General features: G+C 49.7%; 1 protein-coding gene across 6 annotated transcripts in view; it reads right to left on the bottom strand.

The window, feature by feature from the left end:
• SHISA6 (shisa family member 6) overlaps positions 1–24926 on the bottom strand; it is a 408603-nt gene that overhangs the window by 239975 nt on the left and 143702 nt on the right. For all 6 annotated transcript variants that reach the window (XM_084986184.1, XM_084986185.1, XM_021066272.2 and 3 more), the window contains one exon: positions 4419–4579. In XM_084986184.1, the coding sequence (XP_084842310.1) occupies positions 4419–4579 (161 nt within the window). The remainder of the gene's footprint in view (positions 1–4418; positions 4580–24926) is intronic.

Below are 24926 nucleotides of genomic sequence, written 5' to 3'. Positions count from 1 at the left end.
AGGTCGGGTGAATCCGCAGGTGCCAAACTGGTGAATACGGAGGGCCGACTGTATTTGCCCAGGAGTCTCCATCCACAGCTGTGGACAGACCCTGTGCCTGTCTCAGATGAGTCTGAGTCCTCTGCTCCCTTCTGCCCACCTGCCATGAGACGACTTGTCCCTGCAGCCCACTAGGAAGGACTGGCCAGGCTCCGTCGTGGGGGTCTTGCTGTGAACGCAAGCTCCACGATCCTCAAGGATGTTTGCCTTAGTTGCTAATCTCTCTCGCGCTCTGGCTCTCAGTTTGGAAACCCCTGTGGGAAGTTTTTGAAAAATACTAATGCCCAGGTTCTACCCAAACCAATTAAATCAGAATCTTTGAGGTAAGACCCTGGCAGTAGTATTTTCAGAATTGCCTACTTCATTCCAATGAGTTGTCAGGGATGAGGGTCGCTATGCTAAGTTGGGGAGCTTCTCCAACTTTAATGTGTGTACAAATAGCCCAAAGATCTTGCTAAAATGCAGATTCTGAAGCAACAGGTCTGGGGAAGGGCCCCAAAACATGCCTTTCTAACAAGTCTCCCTGGGATGCAGTCGCCACTGGGCCATGGACCACACCTGGATTACTGCGGGTCTAGAGACAGCCAGATTGGAGGCGTGGGAGATGTAAACGGGCTTTGCTGATTTTCTATGTCCAGAGTAACGGTCCATTATCGAAGCTCCCTTTAAAGTTGAAAAGGGAGCTCTGGAAGAATACGGATAAAAGGTTCTTAGAGGAGAGAAGAGGAATTTTCTGCTAATGTGGGAATAGGACAACTGATACCTAAGAAAGGCTACAGAGTCCACTTTCTATTGTAAACCAAGTACCTAACAGGCTACCCAGTCCAGAGGAGGTATTCCATACTCACAGTATCATGTTTTTATTATTAAGGTAAGAATCTCACGCCACTTCTTAAACCAAACAAGTATGTGCTTCTGACATGCAAGACCCTGAGTCCCATAAAGCCCCACTAAGCCCTTTCGTCCTCAGAAGATGACTGTAGGCAGGGCCCAGGCACAGAAGGCTTGGGGTCGGGGGCTTTCATCTTGGACACCACCCCACAGACCCGCTTGGTTGGAGGACACCAACGCCACTGTTCTTCTCGTTTATTTGATCTGTTTGCCATGAGTTGTGGACACACTGCCATGACCAGCCATGGCTAATTTTGAGGTCTGCTATGTTCAGGACCTGTTTAAAGTGCTCTTGTTGGTTTAACTCGTTATATCCTTAAACAACCCTATGTAGTGGGTACATTCAGCCTCAAGGGCAGATGAGGAAACTCAGAAAGGCAAAGAAACTTGCCAAAGTCACATGATGAGAGGAATGCATAACAGAGCCCATTTTTTTCCGAGTCTCAAACTTGACTTGCTACAGAATGGCATGAAGAGGAGGTTCTTGTTCAGCAGGTAAGACAGAGCCTAAGAGTCTGCATTTCTCACAAACGCCCAGGTGATGCTGATGTGGCTGGTCCATCGACAGTATTCTGAGTAGCAGAACTGCTCAAGGGTTCTGATGCCTCCTGGTATAATAGGTTTCGGGCCATCTTCCTCAAGACCCCCTCCTAGACTCTTGCCGTTTTCTTCTGTAGGAGATATTATCCTATCACTTATTGTGATAACCATTTCCTGGTGTATGTAAGTCAAATCATCATTCCGTACACCTTAAGTTTATACAGTAAAACTGGACGAAACATCAATAACAACAATAAAGCAAGTTAATTTCTATAACCAAAAAAACCCCCCAAATATTTGTTGAATATTTACTGTAAAAAAAAGAAAGACTCTTGGCACCAGACTCCTATGATCAGTGATCTGTTGATGTGACCAGTAAATTATAGTAAATCTCCATTTTAAACACTTAACGAAGTTCTGTTTAAACTTGTGCTCAAATTGCAGTCTTTTGTGGCAAAGAACATCAGCTACTCAGAAAAGCAGTTGCATCCATTATAACTGTAGATGTTGCAGACTGTTATGAAATTGCTTTTAAATTTAAGTATCACAGTTAAGAATGCTTTCTGGGCCAAAACCAATTCCCATCTCTAAAAGCCAAGTGAAGAGTTTCAATTTGAGAAATACAGGGAGGGATTTCTCAAAACACAGGAGTGAATCATTTAACTATAAGCTTCTCTTCTGGGATCAACAGGGGAGAGGATGTATCTAGACACCAGAAGAAATGACAAACCTTCCCGTCCCAGTGAAAGACATTTCAGGGCAGATCAAGACCGTCCACTTCATCAGCCTGGACTTGGTGGCTGGAACTCAACGGTTTGCGAATGAGAGAGAGAAAATCCGAACAGAGAGGGAAGAAAGTAAACTTGCCAGGGGTGCTTTGGGTACCAAAGGGACTGGAAGTTCCAGAATCTCAGGCAGGATCTGGAGGAGCCCGACTACACACTGTGAGTCTTTGGAGAATCAGAAATGCGTCCTTGCAGATGATCATAATACTAAGGTTAGATTAGACAGTTATCAATGACAATAAGAATTGGCCAGAATAGCACTTTTCTGCAATTTCCATAGCCCAGTGATTCCCAACCTTTGCTCCATATTAAAATCACCTCTTATTAGAAACACGCCCCCACCTTCTGCTCAGGCCACACCCCCACATTAATTATATTACAATCTCTGGGGGTAGAACCCAAAGACCCTTAATTTTTAAAGCTCCCAGGTGATTCCAAGTTTGTGCAGCCAAGTTTGAGAAATACTGGCACAGCTATTCAAGTGTCTTCATTCATAAAATAAAAGAATCCATCTGGACAAGTGGTTCTTTATTCTGTCTGCATGTTAGAATCACTTTCAAGAGATTTTTAAAAATGCTGCTGCCAGCAGCAGTCCTAGAAATTCTGGTTAATTTGTGGGGCCCAGGAACCACAAATCGTCGGCATCATCAGCATTTTAAAGAGCTTCCCAGGTGATTCTACTATGCAGCTTGGGAGATAACCACTGGTCTAGATATTTTTGCCCATTCCTTCTATTGCTTACATTTTAAACATCTATGATATTCAGGCTAAAAATGCATCTTAGACTTTTGCAAAAGTGGCTCTCTCATCCTTACTTTTAAATCAGGGATTTTTATCTTTGAAAGAGTCTATGACTCTCCTTAAATCCTATACAACATACTGGAGATACACACACACACACACACACACACACACACACACACACACATATGTACATATTCATATGTGGGGTTTTTTGGAAGGAGAATGCCCCTTTTATCAGATTCTCAAGAGATTTAACTCTATTGCCTTAAAGGCTAGTGTGTGATTTCTGATTTAATAAATTTAAGAAAATTAAAGAGTGAATGGAAAACAAATTTGGTCTCAACAGCAGGTCTGCTACAGTTTGAATTTGAACACACCCTATCGCCACCTAGTGGTTTCATGTCTTTATTGCAGGTTTAGTTCAGACCATACAGCTGGTCCTTTGAAAAGCTAGTGTGACGGATGTGAAGATCTCAGATTCAAGTATCAAAGCAGAAGCTGTCTGAGACTGGCGTCAGTAGTAGGCTATCTGGTAATGCTCACAATGAGACACTACTTTCTCAGCAACACTTGTAGGAAGACTTCGACACTTTGGATTCAAGCCCCCAACTAGATTAGGATATTACGGTTTTCTAGACCTGACTGTTGTTTCCTACATGCTTCAGTTTGAACCCAGGCTTGCTTTACTTATTAATCATATGTCCTTGGGAAAATTTTGAAGGCTTTCTGCTCCTTGCACAAAGTGGGCTAATAGAAGCATGTCTAAGAAGGCTGTGAAAAATAAGTACAAAAATACATGTAAAACATTCAGCATAACACTTGGCACCGAGCAAGATCCCAACAAATGTGAAGTAAGATTATTTACCATTATTTCCTTGCTTTGTTTATTGTTCCATATGGGTGACAGTGATGACCGAGTAGAAGAGCAAAAGGTATATTGCTATTATATGGCAATTCATCATGTATCCAGAGAATCTACAGAGCACAGGGAAGGGTCACCCCCCAATAGAGACATAATCCCTTCCCTCAGGAAGTGCTTTTTGAGATTCCAGTCGTTGAGCAGCCTCTACATCTGACTGCAGCCACTGGCCACATCTACCTCCCACCATGTGGGCAAGAGGGTGATCATACTCTGCCGAGGCTGCAGCAAGCTCCCTTTCAGAGAAGAGAATTATGCAGACAATCATGAGATCACAGATGCCCCAAACCATCCACTTCCTCCAGCCTGGACACTCCCTGGTCACCGTCTTCCATGCCGCTCTCTCTCCAGGGGACAGTCCCCAGACTCTTCCACAAACCCACCTGGCCATTAGGTCTCTCACAACTCCAGGCTCCACAACGTGCCTGGCTGAAGCAGAAACACCACCGAACCCTCTCATCAACCTCAGCAAAGATGCAAGGTGATCAGCTCTCACTTACCTGGAGTCTGCTTGGCCGTGCGCACAGGGGTGTAGTGGTTTTTGGAGGATGATCTGACCGGCGTGTTCTCTTTGGGAGAGCTATCAATAGCCGAGATAGTTTCTCTTTCACAGTGTGCTATGGGGATTGGTCCCTGTTGTCTTAGGATGTCGGCCAGAGCCCTGAAAAGGGAGGAGATCACACAGTGAGATACACAGAGCAGGTAAGCACGACCAGAGGAACCTGACTACTTTCCTTGGCCCTTTAATGGACCAAGACTCAGTGTTCAGATCTCAGCAGTCACAGTGTCCTCTGGTGCTGGCGTCAGTGGAACAATGGGGTGAAGTCATCATGCCTGGGGGTACAGGCCCTAAAAGGCTGTGATTAAGGTTTCTTTCTTTCATTCATTTCACACCAATGAATGCTGAGCCCTTTCAAAATGTGGGCTCCCCAAATAACCCCCTATGCCAGGCAGATACCCAAGGCATCTGACCCATGGAAGGCTGCTGCAGTGAAGGGCTGCCAGTATTGGCCTCAAGTTCAGCGGCAGGCTACCAATATCAGGGGGACCAACTTCCCCATCAAAAGATACACACGGAATAGCATGTACTCTATACAGGTGACCCAAATAAGTACAAAACTCAGCTCCCGTTGTCAAAGAAAGGTGTGATTTAGCTGCAAGACAGGACGTACAGATAAGATGATAAATATCAGAACACACGGATGGTGCAGACAGTGAGCAGAGTTGGAGCTTAGGGGAGGAAGCAATAAAACAGAGAGAGGAAAATACCCAGGAAGAGAGAGAGATGCCCTGAGATGCCGCTGTAGCTGGAGAGGCCCACCCCCTCTGCAAGGGACCCAGGTACCCTGAGAGCACCTTTTATTCACTCAGCATCTCTCTTCAACAACCAAGTATGCATTTATTGAGGACTCAGCATGCATCAGTCACTGCAGAAACAGAGGTAAAAGAAAACATAGATCCTGCCATGGAGGGGCTCACGTTTAAGGGAAATTTCTCCCCTGCCTGATTTCAAACAGGGCTATCAATGGGAAACAGAGACAGAGAAGGATGTTCTGAAGACCTACAACAGACCACAAGGGTCATTTCAGGGCCACATCCCCGGTTCTGAGTGCACAAGCCACACAAGGCCTCTTTCATCTACCTGGGGTGTCTCTGAAGGGTGGGTGAGGCACCATGGCTACAGACCTCTCCAGTCAGCCAGGCCCACCTGAGATGCGGCCGTGCCCAGCCCATCCCTAGGCTTCATTCACATTGGATTCCAGCTCCTGGCACGCTGCCCCGTTGAAAAGTGACAACCACAGCAGTTTAAAACCGTGTCTGAGAGTGAATTGTTTCCTTTCATTACACCGCCTCTGACATGCTGAACCTTCCTAGGAGAGGAGCATCAAGCTGGCAATCTTATCATTTAGTGGCATTTATATAGCAATTTCAGATTTTCCAAGTGCTTTCCCCTCACTGGCTTTTTTTTCTCAGGCTCTCAGAGAAGGAGCAGACACATGCCACCACTCCCATTCAATTCCATGGACCAAGAAGAGAGGAAGAATACAGAATTGCACTAGTTTGGTAAAGGAAGTTTGGGCAAACTTAGGATCTGGAAGATTTGGAGCCTGGGAGCAAAACTGCCCTAGAAAAAAAACTGCCCTAGAAAGTCGAGAGATTTGGGTTCTAATTCCAGCTCGGCCACTGATGAGCTATGAAACTTTAGGCAGATTTGTTAACCTCTGAAATGAAAATTTAAACTTTTTATTCCCCATCAGCAAAACAAAGGATTTAAACTAACATGATCTTTAAGATTCCTTCTAATTCCAAAATGTGTGATATAGCTATACATTTTAAATCACACATTCATGCAAGTTACCTTGATTCTTTCACCTCTCTATTTATCAGAGGCACTTTCCTACAGTAAGGATAAAGGTAAGGAAATAGCGAGTTAAATCTTATAACAAAAGTATAGACCAATGGAATAGGTCTATATATTTTGTTTAATTGAAGAGTCCAGAAATAAACCCATATGTCTAGGTTCAACTGATTTTCAACAAGGGTGCCACGATCACAGAGAAAGAAGTTTTTTCAATAAATGATGCTGAGATAACTGTATATCCACATGCAAAAGAATAAAGTTGGACCCTTACCTCACACCATATATAACAATTAACTCAAAACGGATCATAGGAGTTCCCGTCATGGTGCAGTGGTTAACGAATCCGACTAGGAACCATGAGGTTGCGGGTTCGGTCCCTGCCCTTGCTCAGTGGGTTAAAGATCCGGCGTTGCCGTGAGCTGTGGTGTAGGTCGCAGACGTGGCTCAGATCCTGCGTTGCTGTGGCTGTGGTGTAGGCTGACGGCTACAGCTCCGATTCAACCCCTAGCTTGGGAACCTCCATATGCCATGGGAGTGGCCCAAGAAATGGCAAAAAGACAAAAAAAAAAAAAAAAAAAAAAACGGATCATAGACCTAAATATTACAGCTAACACTACAGAACTCTTAGAAGAAAATAGAGAAGTAAATGTTTGTGACCTTGGATTTGGCAACAGTTTCTGAGATATGACACCAAAGCACAAGCCACAGCTATAGGTAAACCAGACTTCATCAAAATTAAAAATATTCTGCATCAGAGGATAGCATGAAGAAAATGAAAGACAACCCATGGAGTGGGAGAAGAATATCTGCAAAACACCTTTATGCTAAGAGATTTGCATCCAGAATATAGAAAGAACTCTTAAAATCAACAAGTGAGAAACAAATAACCTAATCTGAAAACGAACAAAATATAATTAAGACATTTCTCCAAAGAAGGTGTACATGAACAGAAGCAAAACATGAGGAAAGCACAAATCAAAACCACAATGAGATACCCCTTCACACCCACCAGGACAGCTATAACCAAAGTGACCATTCCAAATGTTGCCGAGGATGTGGAGAAGTTGGAGCTTTCACACCCTACTGGTGCAGGCCCTAAACAGTCTGGCAGTCCCTCAAAATATTAAACATAGAGTTATCACACGGCCCCGCAATTAGAATACTTCTAGGTATATGCCCAACAGAAATGAAAACATATGCCTACATGAAACTTGTATATGAAAATTCATAGCAGCATTATTAATAATAGCCAAAAGGTAGAAATAACCCAAACGTCCATCATCTGAAGAAGGAATAAACAAAATGTAGTGTATTCACACAGTGTATTAGTATTTAGCCTTAAAAAAGCAATGATGCTCTGATACAGGCTACACCATGAATGAAACTTGAAAACAACATGCTATGTCAAAGAAAGAAGAGACCACATGATATGATTCTATGTGTATAAAGTATCCAGACTAGGCAGATCCATAGAGGCAGAAAGCAGATTGGTTACCAGGGGCTAGGGGAGGGGCAAATGGAGAATGACTGCTAATAGGTACAGGTTTTCTTTTGAGGATGATGAAAACATTCTGAAGTTAGATAGCAGAGGCGGCTGGACAACTCTGAGCAGATAAAAAAAAAAATCACTGAACTGTACACTTTTAAATGTAAGGATGAATTTTACGGGAGATGAATTACATCTCAATAAATTGCTATTACCAAAAAGAGTTAATATTCTTTTTCTTTCTCTTTATTGCCTCCCAAGTTCTTATAAAGACTCCTACCTCTTAAGTATCTACGAAAGAAAATGCAGTCAGGTGGTTAGGTCCATGCTTTTGGAAGGCTAAGACTAAATCTACATCAATGACAGCAATGTTGTCCCTCTGGTGACATGTGGCAAAGTCCAGAGACATTTTTGGCTGTCACTTTCCTGGGGCAGGACGTGCCATTGGCAACTGGTGGGTAAAGCCCATAGGTGCTGCCAAACATCCTACAAGGCACCAGACAGCACCCTTATAACAAAGAAACATCCCACCCAAAGTGCCAACAGTGGCAAGACCGAGACACTCTGACGTCATCTATGTGGCGCTGCACGAAGTGGGTGTTTGACGAGTGCTCAAATACCACCTAACTCCAGAGATATGTACTGGGCAGCCCGTACCAAGAGCAGACACTGGGATGGGCTCCAGGACAAGTGGGGCTGGAGACACTGACGTGAACATCTTGACACTGGAGGATCTTATGTGTCTTGGCCATCAGTGTAGCCTCATGTCTTGGCACAGTGCTCGGCCATTACAGAAACAGAACAAGGAGTGAAAGGATCCCTGTCCCAGCCTTGGTGAAGCTTTCAGACCAGCATCACTTTTGTCCATATGGACGGTGTAAACGCAAACCCACAGCAGAATCGCTCCAGGCTTACTGGCCAAGAAGAGATTTTCGAACTGAGATCAGCACTCCTGGGATGGGGGAGGAGAGGGCTCTGAGTGCCCATCTCCTGCGAAGCCCTGCAGGATGCAAGATGCAGGCCCTGAGGGCTGACAGGTGAGGGGGGAGGCACCTCTGTGGAGACCATCAAGCTTCTCAGAGCATCCCTGCCCACATCTGGCTTGCTGCTGGAGGATGAGTTTTAATTGGGTCACAGCCAACAGCAGCCAACAGCCAAGCTCTCTCCTCCTCAAGATAAAGGCTGGCACTGTATCCTCTTCAGGTGCCCTGCTGGCAAGGGTGAGCTGGGCAGCCCAGCCGAAGGGGAGGGATGTACTGATGAGCCAGGCTAGCTGGGGGCAGGGACCCTGCCATGTGTGGTCCTGATGAGGACATGGCAGCAGGAATGTTGTCCTGGCCACCCCTACTGTGGGCTTCCCTTCTTGGGGGTCCCCCTTTCCACTGCCCTCTGGCAGCCAGAAAGGTGGCCCTTGTTCCCAGACAGTGCTGGGCCCCCTCTTCCAGCTCACAGCCCCTCCCTCGGCACCTTATCTCAGTGACCTCCCTCCTAGCTCCCGTCCCTCTACATCTTCCATCCCCTTCTCTCCAGGGTGCTCGATAAATATTATTCTAATTCTGAAATGTGCCATCCCAGCCTCACCTAATTAATTTGGATGCGCCGGAGGAAATGGGTTAGGGCCTGAGCTACTTTCTCACCGCAGGAAAGAAAACCGGTCACTGAGGAAGAGGGAAGCCAATTTTGTGAAGGAGCAGCCGCGGCTTTCAGGGTCTGCGAGAGGGACGTGGAAGAAGGGACCTGCAGTGACAAGCACAGAGAGGAAGGGAGTGACAGAGGGAGAGACAGAGAGAGAAGGAAAGGAATCAGGGGTGAGAGAGATGGACAGAAAGAGAGCCAAACAGATGGGAAGAGAGAAGGAGGCAGAGACTCAGGGGCAGGGAGACGCAGAGGAAGATGCCAGGATGAAGGAATAAAGACACAGGTGATGGGGGTGGGGGGGAGCGGGGGTGGAAATCAGAGGGTCAGAGACAGGCAAGGAGAGCCAGAGAGAAAATGGGAAACAGAGTCAAAGGGACACTCAGAGAAAGTAAGTGGTTGGGAGAGGGGATCAGAGAGAGACCTTCCTGGGGAACCAGCATCAGAGGGGGCGAGAGAGGTAGGCAAGTGCAGAGTGGGGTCGGGCCCCCAGCCCAGGGCAGCCCCACCCCACCCCCATGCCAATGACTGTGGATGGACGTCGAAGCCAAGAACCCGAAGAATCTGGCTCTTTGTCTTGCTCACCCCAATCTCCAGTCTCTCCCCCTCCCCCAGGACCACTTCCGCAGAAATAACCTGCACAGACGAAACAAAGGAATGCTTTTTGCCTGAGTTACCTGGATAATCGCCTTGGTTCGCCACCCACGGCCCACTTGGCTTTCTCGGATGTGTGGCAAGCAGGGGGGAGTTAATTAATTGGACAGCAGATCGGAGCAGGGGGAACAGTCGTTGTGATCACTCAGGCCGGGAAACGTCCCTGTTCTTCAGGACTCGTTGTTTGCCTGTTAACCATCTGCTGCCGTGAGACCCAGTCTTACATCTGGAAGGCACTGCACAGGTTCGAAGCGGTCTGCCTGCCTTGTCGGGTGTGGTGTCCGTACTGAACCTGTGACCTTCGCAGCTATGGGTACCCCAATTTTAAACATGAAACCGAGGCTCAGGCTAGTTCTAGGGCTAAAACGTGATGGAACGGGAATTTAAATCAGGCTTCTGACTTGAGTCCTGAGGTCCTCCTGCTCAGAGGGACTGCCTTTTATGTGCATCTCACTTTCCTAGGAACTGTCAGCCTGAATGCGTGCTCCTGGTCCCTCCAGCTGGGTCTGCTAATTTAGCAAACGCCAGTTAATATTTAGGCATGGAGAAGCAATTAGTCAATGAGTGGTTCAGGTCAAGACCAATGATTATTTTGCTTAAAACCTTGGTTAGCAGTTCTCCTGTGGTGCAGTGGGTTAAGGATCTGGCTTGGGTCACTGCTATGGCATGGGTTCAATTCCTGGCTTGGGAACTTCTGCATGCCACAGGCATGGCAAAACAAACAAACGAAAAAACACCTTGGTTAGGGTTGTCAGTAGTTCTAAGGAAGGAAAATGTGTTTGAATTTCCATTAAGTGTTGCATTATCACAATGCCTGTGGGGACCAAGTCTTGTCAACATTTTGAAATATTGCCACCTGCATTCAAGACATGAAATCCTTCTTCAAATGGCAAATGATCCCCTTAACATTAGAAAAATAAACAAAAACTTGTTTATAACTTTGCTTCGTAGTCTTGCCAGTGTGAAAAATTAAGAGCTATAATTTACTGAACAATTACTATGTGCCAGTCAAAGTGTTAAAATCTTTTACGCATTATCTTATATAATCCTCAAAATGACCTTATAGAGTTGGTGCTAACCCTAACCCCTAACCCTATTGGCAGCCATATTTTACTGATGAGAAAGCTAAGACTTTGAAGGGTTAGCTATCTTGCCTGAAGTCACACAGCTAGTAAGTGGTAAACCCAGATTTCAACCATAATTAGGTTAAACTACAGAGGCTTATTTTATACCACTGAATTATCCACCTACCCATTTGTCTGTCCATTCATCCATCCATCCACCTACCAATTCATCCAACACCCCATTCACCTACCCACCCATGTAACCCTCCATTCATCCACCCCTCCATCCGTCCACCCAAACATCAACCCACGTATCCATCCATCAATCCATCCATCAATCCATCCATTAATCCATCTACCCATCCACACATGTAATACTTCATTCATCCACCCAACTATCCATCCATCCATCCATTCATCCATCCATCTTTCCTTCCAATCATCCATCCACTTAATCACATTTATTTGTCATCTACCATGTTTCTGCAATTGTCTCTGAACATGAGATTGCAGACCATGCTCAAACTTTAGTAGGAAAATCTACCCAGACAGAACTCAGTGGCCAGCCAACTGCCCATGTCTTTTCACCTTAGTGAGTCATTGCCATCAACAGCTTTGAAAGTTCTTACATCATTTTATCAGCCAACCTTCTGCTGCGATTCTGAGTAGAATACCAATACACTTCGTTAGACTCCTGCTGTGCCTGAGGCCGGAGTAAGAGCCAGAGCCCTCCTCTGCTAAGCCCTTTCCCTCCATCCAGCAGTACCTTCAACTGTGGACAACGAGTACCAAATAAAACACTTGGAATTGTTCCGTCCCAATCTTCACCCACTGAGTGAGAGTAAAACTTCGTTTTCTCCCAAATCAGGTGGGAAAGCTAGGAATTCTTAGTTTATCTGATAAACCTCCTTGTTTTTCTTTTTAGGACCACACCCATGGCATATGGAAGTTCCCAGGCTAGGGGCTGAATTGGAGCTGCAGCTGCCAGCCTACACCACAGCCACAGCAACGCAAGATCTGAGCCGCATCTGTGACCTATGCCACAGCTCACGGCAATGCTTAAACCACCGAGTGAGGTCAGGGATCAAACCCACATCCTCATGGATACTAGTCAGGTTCGTTACGCTGACCCACCACGGGAACTCCCCTGACAAAACTTTTTGATCTCAATTAGATGCTTTCCAGGAAGACCCCATGAATACCTCTCCTCACTAAGTGGAACAAAGAGAACCCAGCCTCCTGCCTCTGCCACGCCTCTGGGTCTCCGAGCCACATAAATGCCACGGAAGGGGAAAAAATAAGTTCAGTCAGTGTTCAGTAAGTTTCTCTGTGCCAAGAGCAGGGCAGGCTGGATAGCTGAGCCCCCTAATCAGGACCTTTCTCCTTTCGGGAGGAACAGGAAGGAATGAATCCTGCCGGAGAGGGATGATAAAAGGCCAACGAGAAGAACTGTTCTATGAATAAGCTATTCTGGTTAATGTTTTCATTCCTAAGGACTAATGAGAACACTCTTGTTTTTGAAGAATTTTCTAAAAGCATTCCTGCCTAATTAAGTAGAGTACACTGAATATAATTACTATTTTTTTTTTTAAAGAATGCAAGGTTCTTCCATGAGAGGGCCTCCACTCTCATCTTTAGTTCTCCTCAAAGAGAAAACAAAACAACATGTGGGAAATCTAGGAAACGGAATTCCTATAAGAACGGCAGAACAAATCAGGGGAGATGCGGAGAGCCACTTCTTTGGAACTTCCCCTAAAAGTAGAGTGTAGAAATTCTACTCCCGTCACCACGGGCCTCTGGAGCTCTGGACTGAGCTTTTACCTGACGGACGCCCTGGGAACAGCTAGGGTCCTCTCTGCCCTCAGCCTCACCCTCATCTCCAGGACCGTCGGGGGTTTGCATCTCCGAAACGCGCACTCTGGACAATGGAAGTGACTATATTTTTAATCAACACGGACCGAGGAGAATGGCTTCATTTAGTTCCCCTTTCTCCTGGTTCTCTCACAGTCCACTTGAAAAACACAGCTGCCGGCTTTGTGCGCGCGCACAAGGCTGCTCTCCACACACAGACAGGCTCCGAATGGACGTGGAGACCGCCTTTGTTGGGATGACAACGGTGGTGCATCTGCGTCGAGCCGTCCTGCGGGTCTGGGTTGTCTCCAGCACAATCAGAATTCATCACGGCCCATACACACGGCCCGACGCAGCGCGGGAAGAAGGCTGGGCCCGCCTGCTTTGTTTTTCAGCGAGCAGGGCAGGTCACGGCATCCGATGGGCGCCCGTGCTGCCGCTGTGCCTCGCCCCCAACGTGTCCCTAACGGCACCTCCTCCACCGGCACCAGGCCTTCTCTCGAGACTCAAGGGACTACTCAGGCCTGGGAAATTCAGTCGCGTCAACACCAAGCCTGGACGTTTCAGAAATATCCGGACTGTTTAAGAATGAATCAAAGATCTGGATGTGGCGAGGGCAGCTACCGTTTGGAACCGGGAAAAGAGAATTGCTCCCGAGACTTGTGAGCAGGGCCACTTGGGCAGCCAGGTGGTAGAGGAGTTAGTAAGGCACCTCCTGCTGCTGTCACTGTTGACACTGCTGATGTCCCCTTTCTTGACCTGCTAGGAGGGCACCGGCGTGAAACCACAGGAGAGGCACGATGAAGGCGATACGGGGATCGCCTCCTGGCTAAACACGGGGATCGTGGAGCCAGAGCAACTGGGCTGGAATTCTGGCCACTTAGGATATTGGTGATCATTCACCAGCTTCTTAAGTGCCTTGTGATTCTGTGTCCTTATTGGGAAAAAAAAAAAAAAAAAAGAAAGAAAAAAGGCCAAAATAATAAGGCCAAAAATAATGTCCACCTCTTAGGGTTACGATGAGGATGAAAGGAGTTCATACTCGTACAGCACTTAGAACAGAACCTGGCACCTCATAAGTACCATGTAAATATCTGATTAATAAATATATCCACGCACGGCCTCCTAGTGCCTGCAGAGGCTCAGCCTACAGGACCGCAAGGAAAGCGCGTTCGTACAGGTGGAAGAGGGGAGTCCTGGAGGAATGACTCAATGACGCCAGATGGCAAAACTCTTGGTGTGGAGAACGAGCCATGCGGCATGGCTGTGGCTCCGGGTCATCCTGAGAGGGACCGCCTACGTGCCATATTTTGCACTCAGGCCTAAGGACAGAAATGCATCTGCTCACACACCAGCTTTTGCTAAACCCTAAACCTGGACCTTGCGAGCCAAGTGCAAAGATATAGTCTGTTTGTTCCTTCCTGCAAGCCCATCACAACCCCTGCTTCCGCTAGAGCACAAGGAAGCCTCGAGATAAGAAGCAAAGGGACTCACATCGGGAGAAAAATAAGTCAGGATTCCGTTGGGGGCATTAAAAGGACAAATGGGTCGAACGAACCAGGGCAACATTTTCTGCATAATATTCAATTTTTTTTCTTTATTCTTCCCGCTTCTCTTTTACCTTCTTTTCTTTCTTCCTTTCTTCTTCCTTCTTTAAAAAAACTTGTAAGCACTATTGTCATTTCCAAGCTCAAGTACCTTCATATCAATCAAACTATAGAAAGGGTGGGGTACACAAAAGAACCCCCCCACAAACATATTCTCTCCACTTTAACTGTCATTCATTCATTCAACTATATTTACTGAGCACCTGTTTCACGCCAGGTCCTGCTGTAGGCACGAGAATACAGGTGTGAACAGAACAGGCAAACCCGTGTTCTGGACACCATGGTGGGGGAGATGGATTGGTCCCCGGGCTGGAGACTCACCTATTTACTTATTTATTTATTTATTTATTTGTCTTTTTGCCTTTTCTAGGGCCGCTCCCGTGGCATATGGAAGTTCCCAGGCTAGGGGTCGAATTGGAGCTGTAGCCGCCGGCCTACACCACAGCCACAGCAACGCGGGATCCGAGCCGCGTCTGCAACCTACACCACAGCTCACGACAACGCCGGATCTTTAACCCACTGAGCAAGGCCAGGGATGGAACCCGCAACCTCATAGTTCCTAGTCAGATTCGTTAACCACTGAGAAACTCCGAGACTCAGCAATTTAAAAAAAAAAAAAATCTTTAGATGTTTCATTGTGTTTAAACGACCAAGCAAGACCCACATGCTGCTCTCAGTGACGTCACTTGGGGTCTGGCTATAGAATTATAACCCCATTTCTATGTGGACGAACTTCACAAGGATTTGAAACCATGTCCCATAATAGACAGACTTGTAACCAGGGGTGTTTATCCAGAAGCAGGGAAGGGCTCAAGGGACATGTCCCCTTTGGGCTGCTCCTGTGGGCAGACCTCATGCCAGGGAAGCCAATAATGGCTTCCCATGAGAATTAACTGGAATTTCTTCCTTAGAAGGGGGAGGGGGAGCCCCAGCTCCGCCAGGTGCGTGAGTATGAGGGGAGGGGCATCTGGTGCACAGAGGGAGAGGCACTAAAACACCCATCACCTTCCACCAAGAGTCTACGAGCTTAAGATGCTAAAGACAAGCACTCCCATGAGGCCACGTGCAGATATGGATGGAGCGTGCAAGGAAAATGCATTTTCCCCCATACCTCAGGGCGGCTGCCTCTGAAAGGACGGACATAGGCTCTGTTCTGAATGGGCCAGAGAAGGACTCACCTCCCCAACTGGACAGCACCCCCACCCACACACAGCAGGGCCAACAGACCAGAGGGGGGTGGCGGGGCTCGTCCAAGGATGTGGCACAGAAAGTGGCAGAAGCTGTGATTAGCCTGCCTCTATCTCGGAAAATGCTCTAAAGCAGGGAAAGACGGATGACGACGACCTCCAACGGTTAGAAAAGGGGGGCTTCAGAGTTCCTGTTACGGCTCAGAGGAAGCAAATCCAACGAGTATCCATAAGGATGCAGATGCAGGGCCTGGCCCCGATCAGTGGGTTAAGGATCCAGCGTAGGTCGAAGATGTGGCTCGGATCCCGTGTTGCTGTGACTGTGGCATAGGCTGGCAGCTGCAGCTCCAATTCAACCCCTAGCCCGGGAACTTCCATATGCCTTGGGTATGGCCCTACACACACACACACACACACACACACACACACACACACACACACACACAAAGGGGGGCTTCGCTGGGGGTCCTTCGTGAGCCACGTCAGCAGGCAAAGGGAGGGAGGTCAGTGTCCTTCTCTGGAAGGGGTGCATCTATGTACTTCCTGTCACATCCTACAGGGGGTGTGATGCTGTCACACCAAACAGGGTGGGACAGGCAGGAGAGGAAGAACAGAGGGAGGGAAACAGAGGTCTCTGTCCTCTTATTGCCCAGGGACAGGCCAGCCATCCCTGGTCCACCTCCAGGTTCCCAACCTCCTGTGCCCAACTGGTCATCCGGTGGCAAGAGGGGGAGGGGGCCCTCTGGGGTCACAGAGTTCTCAAAGCCGAGAGCGAGAGAGTTTCGGGATTCTAAAAACTCAGGGAAGTTCGCAGGAAACACGAAGAAGGGGAATTGAGCGGGAACCCCCAGAGGGAGTTAAACAGGGAATTCGAAGCAGCCTACAGTCAAGTGTCACCAATTCAGCAGAAATGGGGGCAGGCTAATCCCAATCAATGAAACAGACATGGAAAGTATAAAGCACTCTAAAGGAAATGCATTTTTACTGCTTCCTGGACCACTGCAGGATGACAAACTCAGCCTAAAAAAAATTGATCTTTGGAGAGCGACTTTATTGAATACATAAGAATGATGTGTAATTAGCATGCCGATTGTCTATGGAAGAGCCTGGCTAAAAACGTCTGTCTTTCTGCCGGGCGTATGCGCCTTGCACGATCTCTGCAGTCTTGTCTGAGCTATTAATCTGTTCATCACAGCTTTTTATCAGACAGAGAAAAGAAAAGCAACTTCGCTGAGGTCCAATGTGGATAAATTTTGAATTAGCGGAGTCTGAATCAGTGCCGTCTAATGAAGTTACAGCAGGACAAGTTCAAGAAGGAGAACTGGAGAGAGCGAGGAAAGGAAAAAAAAATCTTCACAGAAGAGGAATCAAAAGAAGAACAGATGGCGAAAGAGATACCAGTGGACAAAGGAACAAGAAGAAACATTTTAATGATGTGACTTAAAAGAGAGAAGCGACAGATCCTCTGCTAAAGGCTGGGTGCTCTTTGCAAATGCTCGGGGTGGGGGAGGCGCCGGCACTGAGGTGGGTCAGAAGCTGGCTGCTGAGGGTCTCAGGTGGGAAAAGCTGTGTGATTTCCCACAGCATGAAGAGCACTCCGAGCCTCCTCCGGGAGAGCATTCCTGGGAAAGTTCCGGCAAATTTCTCAGGATGCAGGAAAAAGTCAGGAGGGGTCCTGCGAGGGAGGCTGGAATCCAGACGCTTCCCCAAGTTCTGGAGTAAACTTGGCGCTTGGGCAGGGCCTCCTGCCCTGTCATTTTGGGGGATGGGTTACCACGAGGCCACCCTCAGGCGCAGCAGCCCAGACTTCAGGGTGACAGAGGCCAGCTATCCCTGTGGATGGGATCTGAGGCTGAGTCCAGGACCTGGGGAGCAAAGCTCCCGGTAACAACTTCTCTGCTCTCATGGGGTTCAACCCAAGCGCCTCCCTGCCTGACCCCAGGGATGCTGGCCAGGGCCTGTATTCCCAGAACCCCACCCCACCCCCGCCCCGGGGGAGGGGGCACTTCTCCTGCCCCGGCATGCCCTCTCAGGGTTCAAATCCCTCCTCGCTGAAGTAGCCGGATGGAAGGGAGAGGGAAGAGAGGAGCATCTGGTGGGGAAGCATCCTTCCCAGAAGAGGACTTTTGGCTAAAGGAACCCAGACTACGTCCAGAGGACAGATGTCCTAAGTAATGAGACTTTAATTCTGGAGCTAATGGGAACAGTGCGTGAGACCAAATGCCAAAAGAGCCAGGAAGAACAACAGTGTTTGTGAAGCCTGCAGAAAGCATCGGCTTCGCTCCCAAACGCTGGGGAACGGGGCCGAGCTCGCAGCCACCCAGAGCCCCGCTGGAACTCAGCCTCCTCGGGTCTCGAGACGCGGACAGGGGGCTCTGGGCAAGGAAGTGATCCTGCCCCCATGACCAGGGCGGGGGCTGAAAACAGTGCTCAGGACTCCTACGTTCCCACACCCGCCTCAACCAGATGGCCAGGGACCCCTGCACGGGAGCTGCAGGCCGGCAAGTGCAAGCCCTGCCGTGAACCGGGGGTGTGGCCACGACCACCACCACCAACGGCCGGGATGGCTAGGACCTGGGAGCAAAACCCGGGGCTCCTTCCCTTTCTTGGTCTCAAGCAGAGAAACACAGGGAAAAGACTGAGGGATGAGAAAGCAGGGCTTGGAGAAGCAAGGAGGGAAAAGCAGAGCAGGGAAGCTAGAGTGAGCTGGCCCCAATTCTGGGTCTGGCGCGTGCCGCGCTCACGTTAGAAATGGGGCGGGGAGGGGAGCTGTGATAAATGGAACAGTTGGTGAGCTGTGCGTCTTGGCCATTAAAAACGGGGCTGGCCCGAGGTCCATCCTTTCGCCCCCAAATCACTTCAATTCTCTAGCACCCCATTACTCTCAGGAGCTCAGACTCCTACAGAATTGCCCTGGGGTCCTTTCAATACTGCAAAGATTGGGGATGTTCTGTTTGTTTGTTTGTTTTCCGATGAAAATCGGAGTGTTTCGTTTGCTTTTACTCTTTATGCTCTCTCTGTATGGCCTCACTAGCCTCAACCAAGACGACCATTCTTGAAGAAGAGCCCTTTCGCCACCCTGAGCACCTTTGTGCCCTGCATGCAAGGCCAGCGAGGCCACAGCCCGGCTCCGAGGTACCCTGGTCTGTAGGTCATTCATTCTCCCTTCAGTGTCCCTTACGGTGACAACACGTCCGAGGGCCCGGGCAGGCGGGTCTTTGCTTTCTCGAGTAGTCAGAGGATCACCGACCTGTTTACGTGCAGGAAGGTGAGAGGAGCTGCCTGCCCTGTTGACCCCCAAAGAAGATGGAGACCAACAACAGATTAGCTGTGTGACCTTGGGCAAGTTACTAGGCCTCTCTGAGTTGATTCTGTCATCTGTTAAGTGGGTACCAGACTCAGGGTGGTGCAAGAATGCAGGGAGATGATGCAGGATGCGGGCTACAGAGCCAGCCCTGCTTCATCCGTGTGGCCTTGGCTACTCACCCAGCTGAGGGCTCAGGTCCTCCCTCAGCACCAGCTTTCTGGAGTGATGGGTGAGGGCGTCGTGTCAACTCCAAGGACCTGACACCTGAGCAGAGGGAGGGGGCTGCCCAGCCGCAGAGCAAGACTGACTCCTCCCAGAGTGTTCAAGAGCCACTTTTAGGGGGCCAGTGGGGTTACAGGCTCTGCCCCAGCCCACGCAGGAGAAGCAGTGCCGCACCCCTCGCCACCCACTAACTCCTGACCAAGAAGAAGAAATCCTGTCCCCACCGCAGCAGCACAGCCCGCAGCTTCCTTAGCACCGAGAGGAACAAGAACTGGCCGCAACTGCTGCACCTGCTGGCCCCTTGTCAGCTGCCCTTAAACTCGGCCTGCCTCATCCTCGCTCCATGTCCGTGATCAACCCCGTGGGATGAATGCACTTTTGGGGGGGGGGGGCGTCTGAGGAGGTGCAGTAAGCACACATTATGAATCTACCAGCAGTGCCGGCGGGAAGCCCCCTCTTTCCATGCCTGTAAACACTGCCTCATCGGTGGCTGCCTGGCCCAGGTGGTGACCTCAACTGAAGGCCAAATTGCAGGGGTGATGACGGTCAGGTGGAGAGGAAGGGCAGGGCACAGAGAGCTCCCCGGTGGGACCCCAAGCCTGGCCACAAGCACCCCAAAGAAATCCGGTTCCTTTACCCTCGGAATCAAATTAGGAGTCACTGTTGAGCTACCTGTCTACTCTCTTGTGCAGAAAGGTGGGTGTTTCTTAAACTCTTTCTGGGCAGTTACTGAGCCCTTTACTCCATAATGAATCCCTTTCTTTCTGCCTCTCTCCCAGCATCTCCATCTGCCCGGACACACTGAGAGAGCATGACGCTGATATTCTGAAGGCCAGAAATTATCCTTCCGTGTGGGGAAGAGCCCCTTTCCAGTGGTCACCACGGAGCACCGAGCTCTGATGCTGGGCTGCCTTTCAGTGGTGAGATGCCTGCTCTGGGCCCCTGCCTTTGGGACAGACAGCAGTCTCCTTACTGGAGGCACGCTTCACTTCTGATGAATTGCCAGCCAAGCACCTATTTCATTCATCAGCCTCAGCACCATGTCATCGCTGCTTGCAAGAATCAAACCTACCCTAGGAGGATAAAAATATGCTGCTGTTACGGAAAGTCAAAGCGACGCGCACAGGCTCTGAAGGCACTTCCAAAAGAAGAACTGTGGCCACATTTTCTGGGGAAGAATCAGTGCGTGGCCTCTCAAGGTGACTGCTTAGACGGTTAGGTTAAGCACGTCCTGGTTCTTTCCAAGTAGGAAGGGGGCACGACGTAGGCAAAAGCCCCACGCCGCATCCCACAGAGATAAAGTCCCCATAATGAGGGGACCCGCGTTTCCAGTTTCATCAGCCGCCCTTCCCAAAGCTTCTCTGGACTGCTCGTCTTGTGCTTGCTCAGCCCAGAGCTGACAAAGGGCAGAGGGGGTGCCCGTGAACTGCTTCTGTGGGTCACAGAGCTGTCTTACGTGCAGGGAGCCATCCTGCAGGACAAACCTGACACTACCCCCACTCGGAGCCTTGGAATGGCTCGAGGCTCTGGTCTCTGGCAAAGCTGAAATCCATCAGCCTGGGCAGCTGCAGCGTCCCCACCATCTCCGGGATGGAGAGAAAGCACTCGCAGCCCCTATTTTTCATTACAAATTTGTGCCCATAGTTGTATCCCGTGACCCATGGCCCTGGTTCAGAACTCTTTGGCTTGTGCTGTAGTTTTCTTCTTCAAATGAGCAGCATTACTCAGCTCTTACTAAAGGATAATAATAATAACAACAATTCCCTTTGATCAGGGTGTAGCCCTTCACAAAGGCATGCGGAGAAACCACCCAGGAGCAGGGAACATCATTTCGGAGGAGGGGCAAACTGAGTGAGGAGCGAGAGAAGGGATAAGGCTGTCCTTCATGTCACTAAATGTCTGAGAGTTATTGGGTGACGGCGACGAAACACGTACATACAGTAAAACAGAATAGATTTCCACAGGACGAGAAGACGAGGCTGAGCGGTACTGTGGCCCAGGACACCAGCACCCGGGCTTCTGGTCCAAGATCAGTGACACCCCTGTCCCTGGGGACCCTTGGCATTGTCATCTGGCCTCCTTGGGCCTCAGCTGCTTGGCCGACAAAATCAGTTAAATAACTTGTCCGGAATAAAAATTCTATGGTTCTATAATACGACAAAATAATAAAAGTACTACCTGCCTTTTCTTCTAGAGATTAAAAAAAAAAAGGCAAGTTAGCAGTCTGTCCTGATGGGTGTGGAATAAGGCTGCTCAAGGCCAAGGGGCTGAGACCCTCCGAGGGGTCGCTGGTAAACCTTCCCCCAAGCCCTCTTCCTGGTCTGCAACATCCAGGAAGGAAGATGCTGCCAATGTGGGCTCCTAAACGTGACTTAGGGAAAAATCACGGGTAGGCGTTTCCTAAGTCGGAGAAAAGAGGGGCAATTTCACAGCGGGGAAGTCTGTGGGGGTTTAATGCTACAGGCGGACATTCCCGGGCCAGGGACTGAACCTGCACCACAGCAGTGACAAGGCGGGATCCTTAACTGCCAGGCCACTGGGGAACTCCAAAAGGAATTTTTAAGATGAATTTAACCCAGGCCCTCAAAAAGCCCATCAGAGCTCCCTCCGCCATCACCAATCTGAGACGTCCTATATGCTGGGGTGTTCACACCGCAGCACGGAGGCTCCACGGGATACACAGTGTCAAGGGATGGAGCTAGAATTGTAAGACAAATTGCACTTGAATTCACCCCCATCTCAAAGAGAGATTGTGGAGGATTTTGAGGTGGGGGGGAGGGGGTGGCAGAGAAGGTGAGTAGTGACGTCCAGCGGCCAGGAGCCGGGTGCTAGTCCCAACCCGCAGTGGGGACCCTCACGGACCAAGGGGAAGGAGCCAGGGAGTGAAGATGCCGCGGCCACCCTACAGGCCCGGGACCGGGGGACTGAGGCTTCTTCTCACGCAGCCCCTTCCTCCTCCGCATCCCAGGGCGTCTGTCTGGGGCAGGGGCACTCACCTCTTCCACTCAGCTCACCTTCTCAGCTGTCCTAACCCCTGCTTCCTGGACAACCCATCTGACCTGACTGCATGCTACTCTGATCTCTCGTTAAAACAGCTTAAAAACAACGGCCTGGGCTTTTTCTCCTCCTGTGTCGCAAGGGCCTGGACGTCGTGACTAAACTCTTAGAATCTTATAGTGGATTCCCCCCGCCCCCTCACCAGGGAGTATGCTCTGGGCGTGGGACAGGGCTGTGGGCAGGGGAAAGGGACGGACCTCATGCCTCCTGGGGTCGGGATGTGATGGGACAGGCCAGAAGATCGCAAGCGACATTCCAGGGAGAACTATCCCAGGGCAGGGGTTTTCCAGGGGCTGATCCATTAAATCAAGAGTGAGCTCTGCTTGGCCTCGTGGGTCAAAGGTAACGTACACTCGCTAAGCTTACGCTTTATAGGTGGAAAGCTTCCTTGCCCACAGCAGGTGGGCAGGGCTCCTCTGTTGAGTGAACACAGGCGCCTGTAGCCACAGGGCTCAGGAGGAAACCAAGCTCGGGATCTGGGCGATGCCACCCACCTCCCCCCGAATACCCTCCTCCCTTTCCTATTTTTGCTTCTTTCCGACTTCCTGGTGTCCTTCCCTGACCCCTCCCTCCACAGGCCTTCTTAAATTCTACAACCTCACTGCTTTCCCTTCGTGCATTTTTTTTCCGGAAAACATGCAAGGCTAAGACCTTTAGTCCAAGGCAAGATGATTTTTCCTTTCCTTCCAACAACGGCTATATTTGAAGTAAAAAAAAAAACAAAAAAAAAACCAAAACCAAGTTGACTCTATTTAGATCAATTCATTACAGGGAGCCCATGGTGTTTCAAAAATGGAGCGTTTGGCGTGATTTGACAATTCATTGCCCAGGAACCTGCGAAGAGAACTCAGTAAATCAGCCGGCAAAGTGGTCCTGCTACTGCAGTTCTGTGGTCTGTGAGGATGAAAACAGAGCTCTCTGGGTTTGTAATTAATTTCTGGAGGGAGAAAAGGCAGAACAAAGTGTTCCCTTGATGTTTCTGGAAATAAGCAGAGGAGTGCAAAGATGAAGGCCCCTCTGGATGGTTGCTGGGTCGCCTCGCCTCCTAAGACTCTTCTTTTTCTCCAATGTCTGCTCAGGTTTTGCTTCCCACGGGCCTAAGTACTTCGCCGCCCCCATCCCGCCCCCAGACTCTTCCATCCCTTCATCCCTGTGCAGGCAGTGAAAGGACCCTGGGCATCTCTGGCCTCACCAACTGCATCTAGAGCATCCTAATAGCTTCCTGACCCATCTGTTAATTAGCCATTTAAAAAAAAGAAAGAAAGAAAGAAAGCAAGCCACACAGGTCCTCCTCTGATTCTCGTCTCCAAGGCACTAATGAATCAACCCAGGGTGAGAAGGAAGGAACAGGTTTGGATGTGAGGTGGCAGGTTCGGAACCGAATGTCGACAGAGAGCCCACGTCTGGGTCCGTGTCCCTGGCAGAGGCCCTGCCCTGGGAGGCCCGGGCAGCCCTTCGCTGAGCAAAGAGCCCCGGGAAGGAAGCATGACACAATTCAGCAGCCGCCTGCCTCAGCCCGCGCAGGTGAAAAGAAGGGCCAGGTGAGGCGGAGATCCTGGCGGGAAGCGGGGTTCCGCGTGGGAAAGAGGGACCTGCCCGACGTCCAGGGCTCCCCAGGTCCAGAGCCAGGCTCTGCCTTTGGTCCCTCTGGCCACCCCTTTCCCCCACCCTGGGGTCCAGCTGCCCGCATGCTCTGGCATTGGAATCACTGGAGAGCTAAGGGTTTCCTCCACGGACGCATCGTCACGGCAGCAACACACTGGAAAGGTCTCATCACTTCTGAAACAGACTAAATCTGCTCCCCCTGCAGGGGCTGGAGAGGCGAGAGGAAGCCCCGCCTGAGGGGTGTGCCAGGGCAGGCTGAGAGGGCCAGCCCGGACACCGGAGGGACCTGGAGGAGGCAGACGGCTCATCCTGGGGCAGCATCCTCCTTCCGCCCTTCTAAGGCTCCCGAGAGCATTGCTCTCGGGGAGGCAGAGCTCCCTCCCACTCAGCCCTCCGTCTTCACGGAGGATCGGCCCCTGGAATAAGTACAATAACCTTTGCTTGTTCAGAAAGGAAATGCCTTTGCAGGATGGAGTCAAGGCATAACCGGGCACACATCCCACCTCTTCCGCTGACCTCTGAAGAGACCCCTTCCTTCTTCTCCCCTGCCTTCCCCGAGGAAGACCTCCCTATGGCGTGAACCTGCATCTCTCTCTCCATCGCTCTCTCCTCTTCCCTCGCCCAGGTCCCCAGTAAGACAGTCTACACCCCAAACTCCCCGCACAGCCAGCAGCCACCTCTGAGGCGTAAGCAAAGTGGGAGCGAGATGCTACCACACCCACCTGGGGGTCGGTGGGCAGCTCCTGCAATGTGCCAACTTACCCCAGCACACCTGGGAACTCACTGTGCCTGAGTTATCCAGAACTGAAAAGTAAGTTTCCCTGACCTGCCCAAGGTCACTCAGGAGGTGTCCTAGATGAATGGCTTGTGCTCTGTTCCCTCCCCCACCCCTCCAAACACAGAGACAGGCTTTGTCCCCTACCTAACAAGCCTCAGTATGATGGTTTCCAAAGCACTGATCAGGCAAGACT

Source organism: Sus scrofa, chromosome 12 (assembly GCF_054392235.1).
Source record: "Sus scrofa isolate SSC_HxYL_T2T_F1_AM1 chromosome 12, Sscrofa_HxYL_maternal_Yorkshire_Landrace_v2.0, whole genome shotgun sequence".
Taxonomy (NCBI): domain Eukaryota; kingdom Metazoa; phylum Chordata; class Mammalia; order Artiodactyla; family Suidae; genus Sus; species Sus scrofa.
Note: the sequence above shows the minus strand (reverse complement) of the source record. Positions and strands in the feature narration are given on the sequence as shown.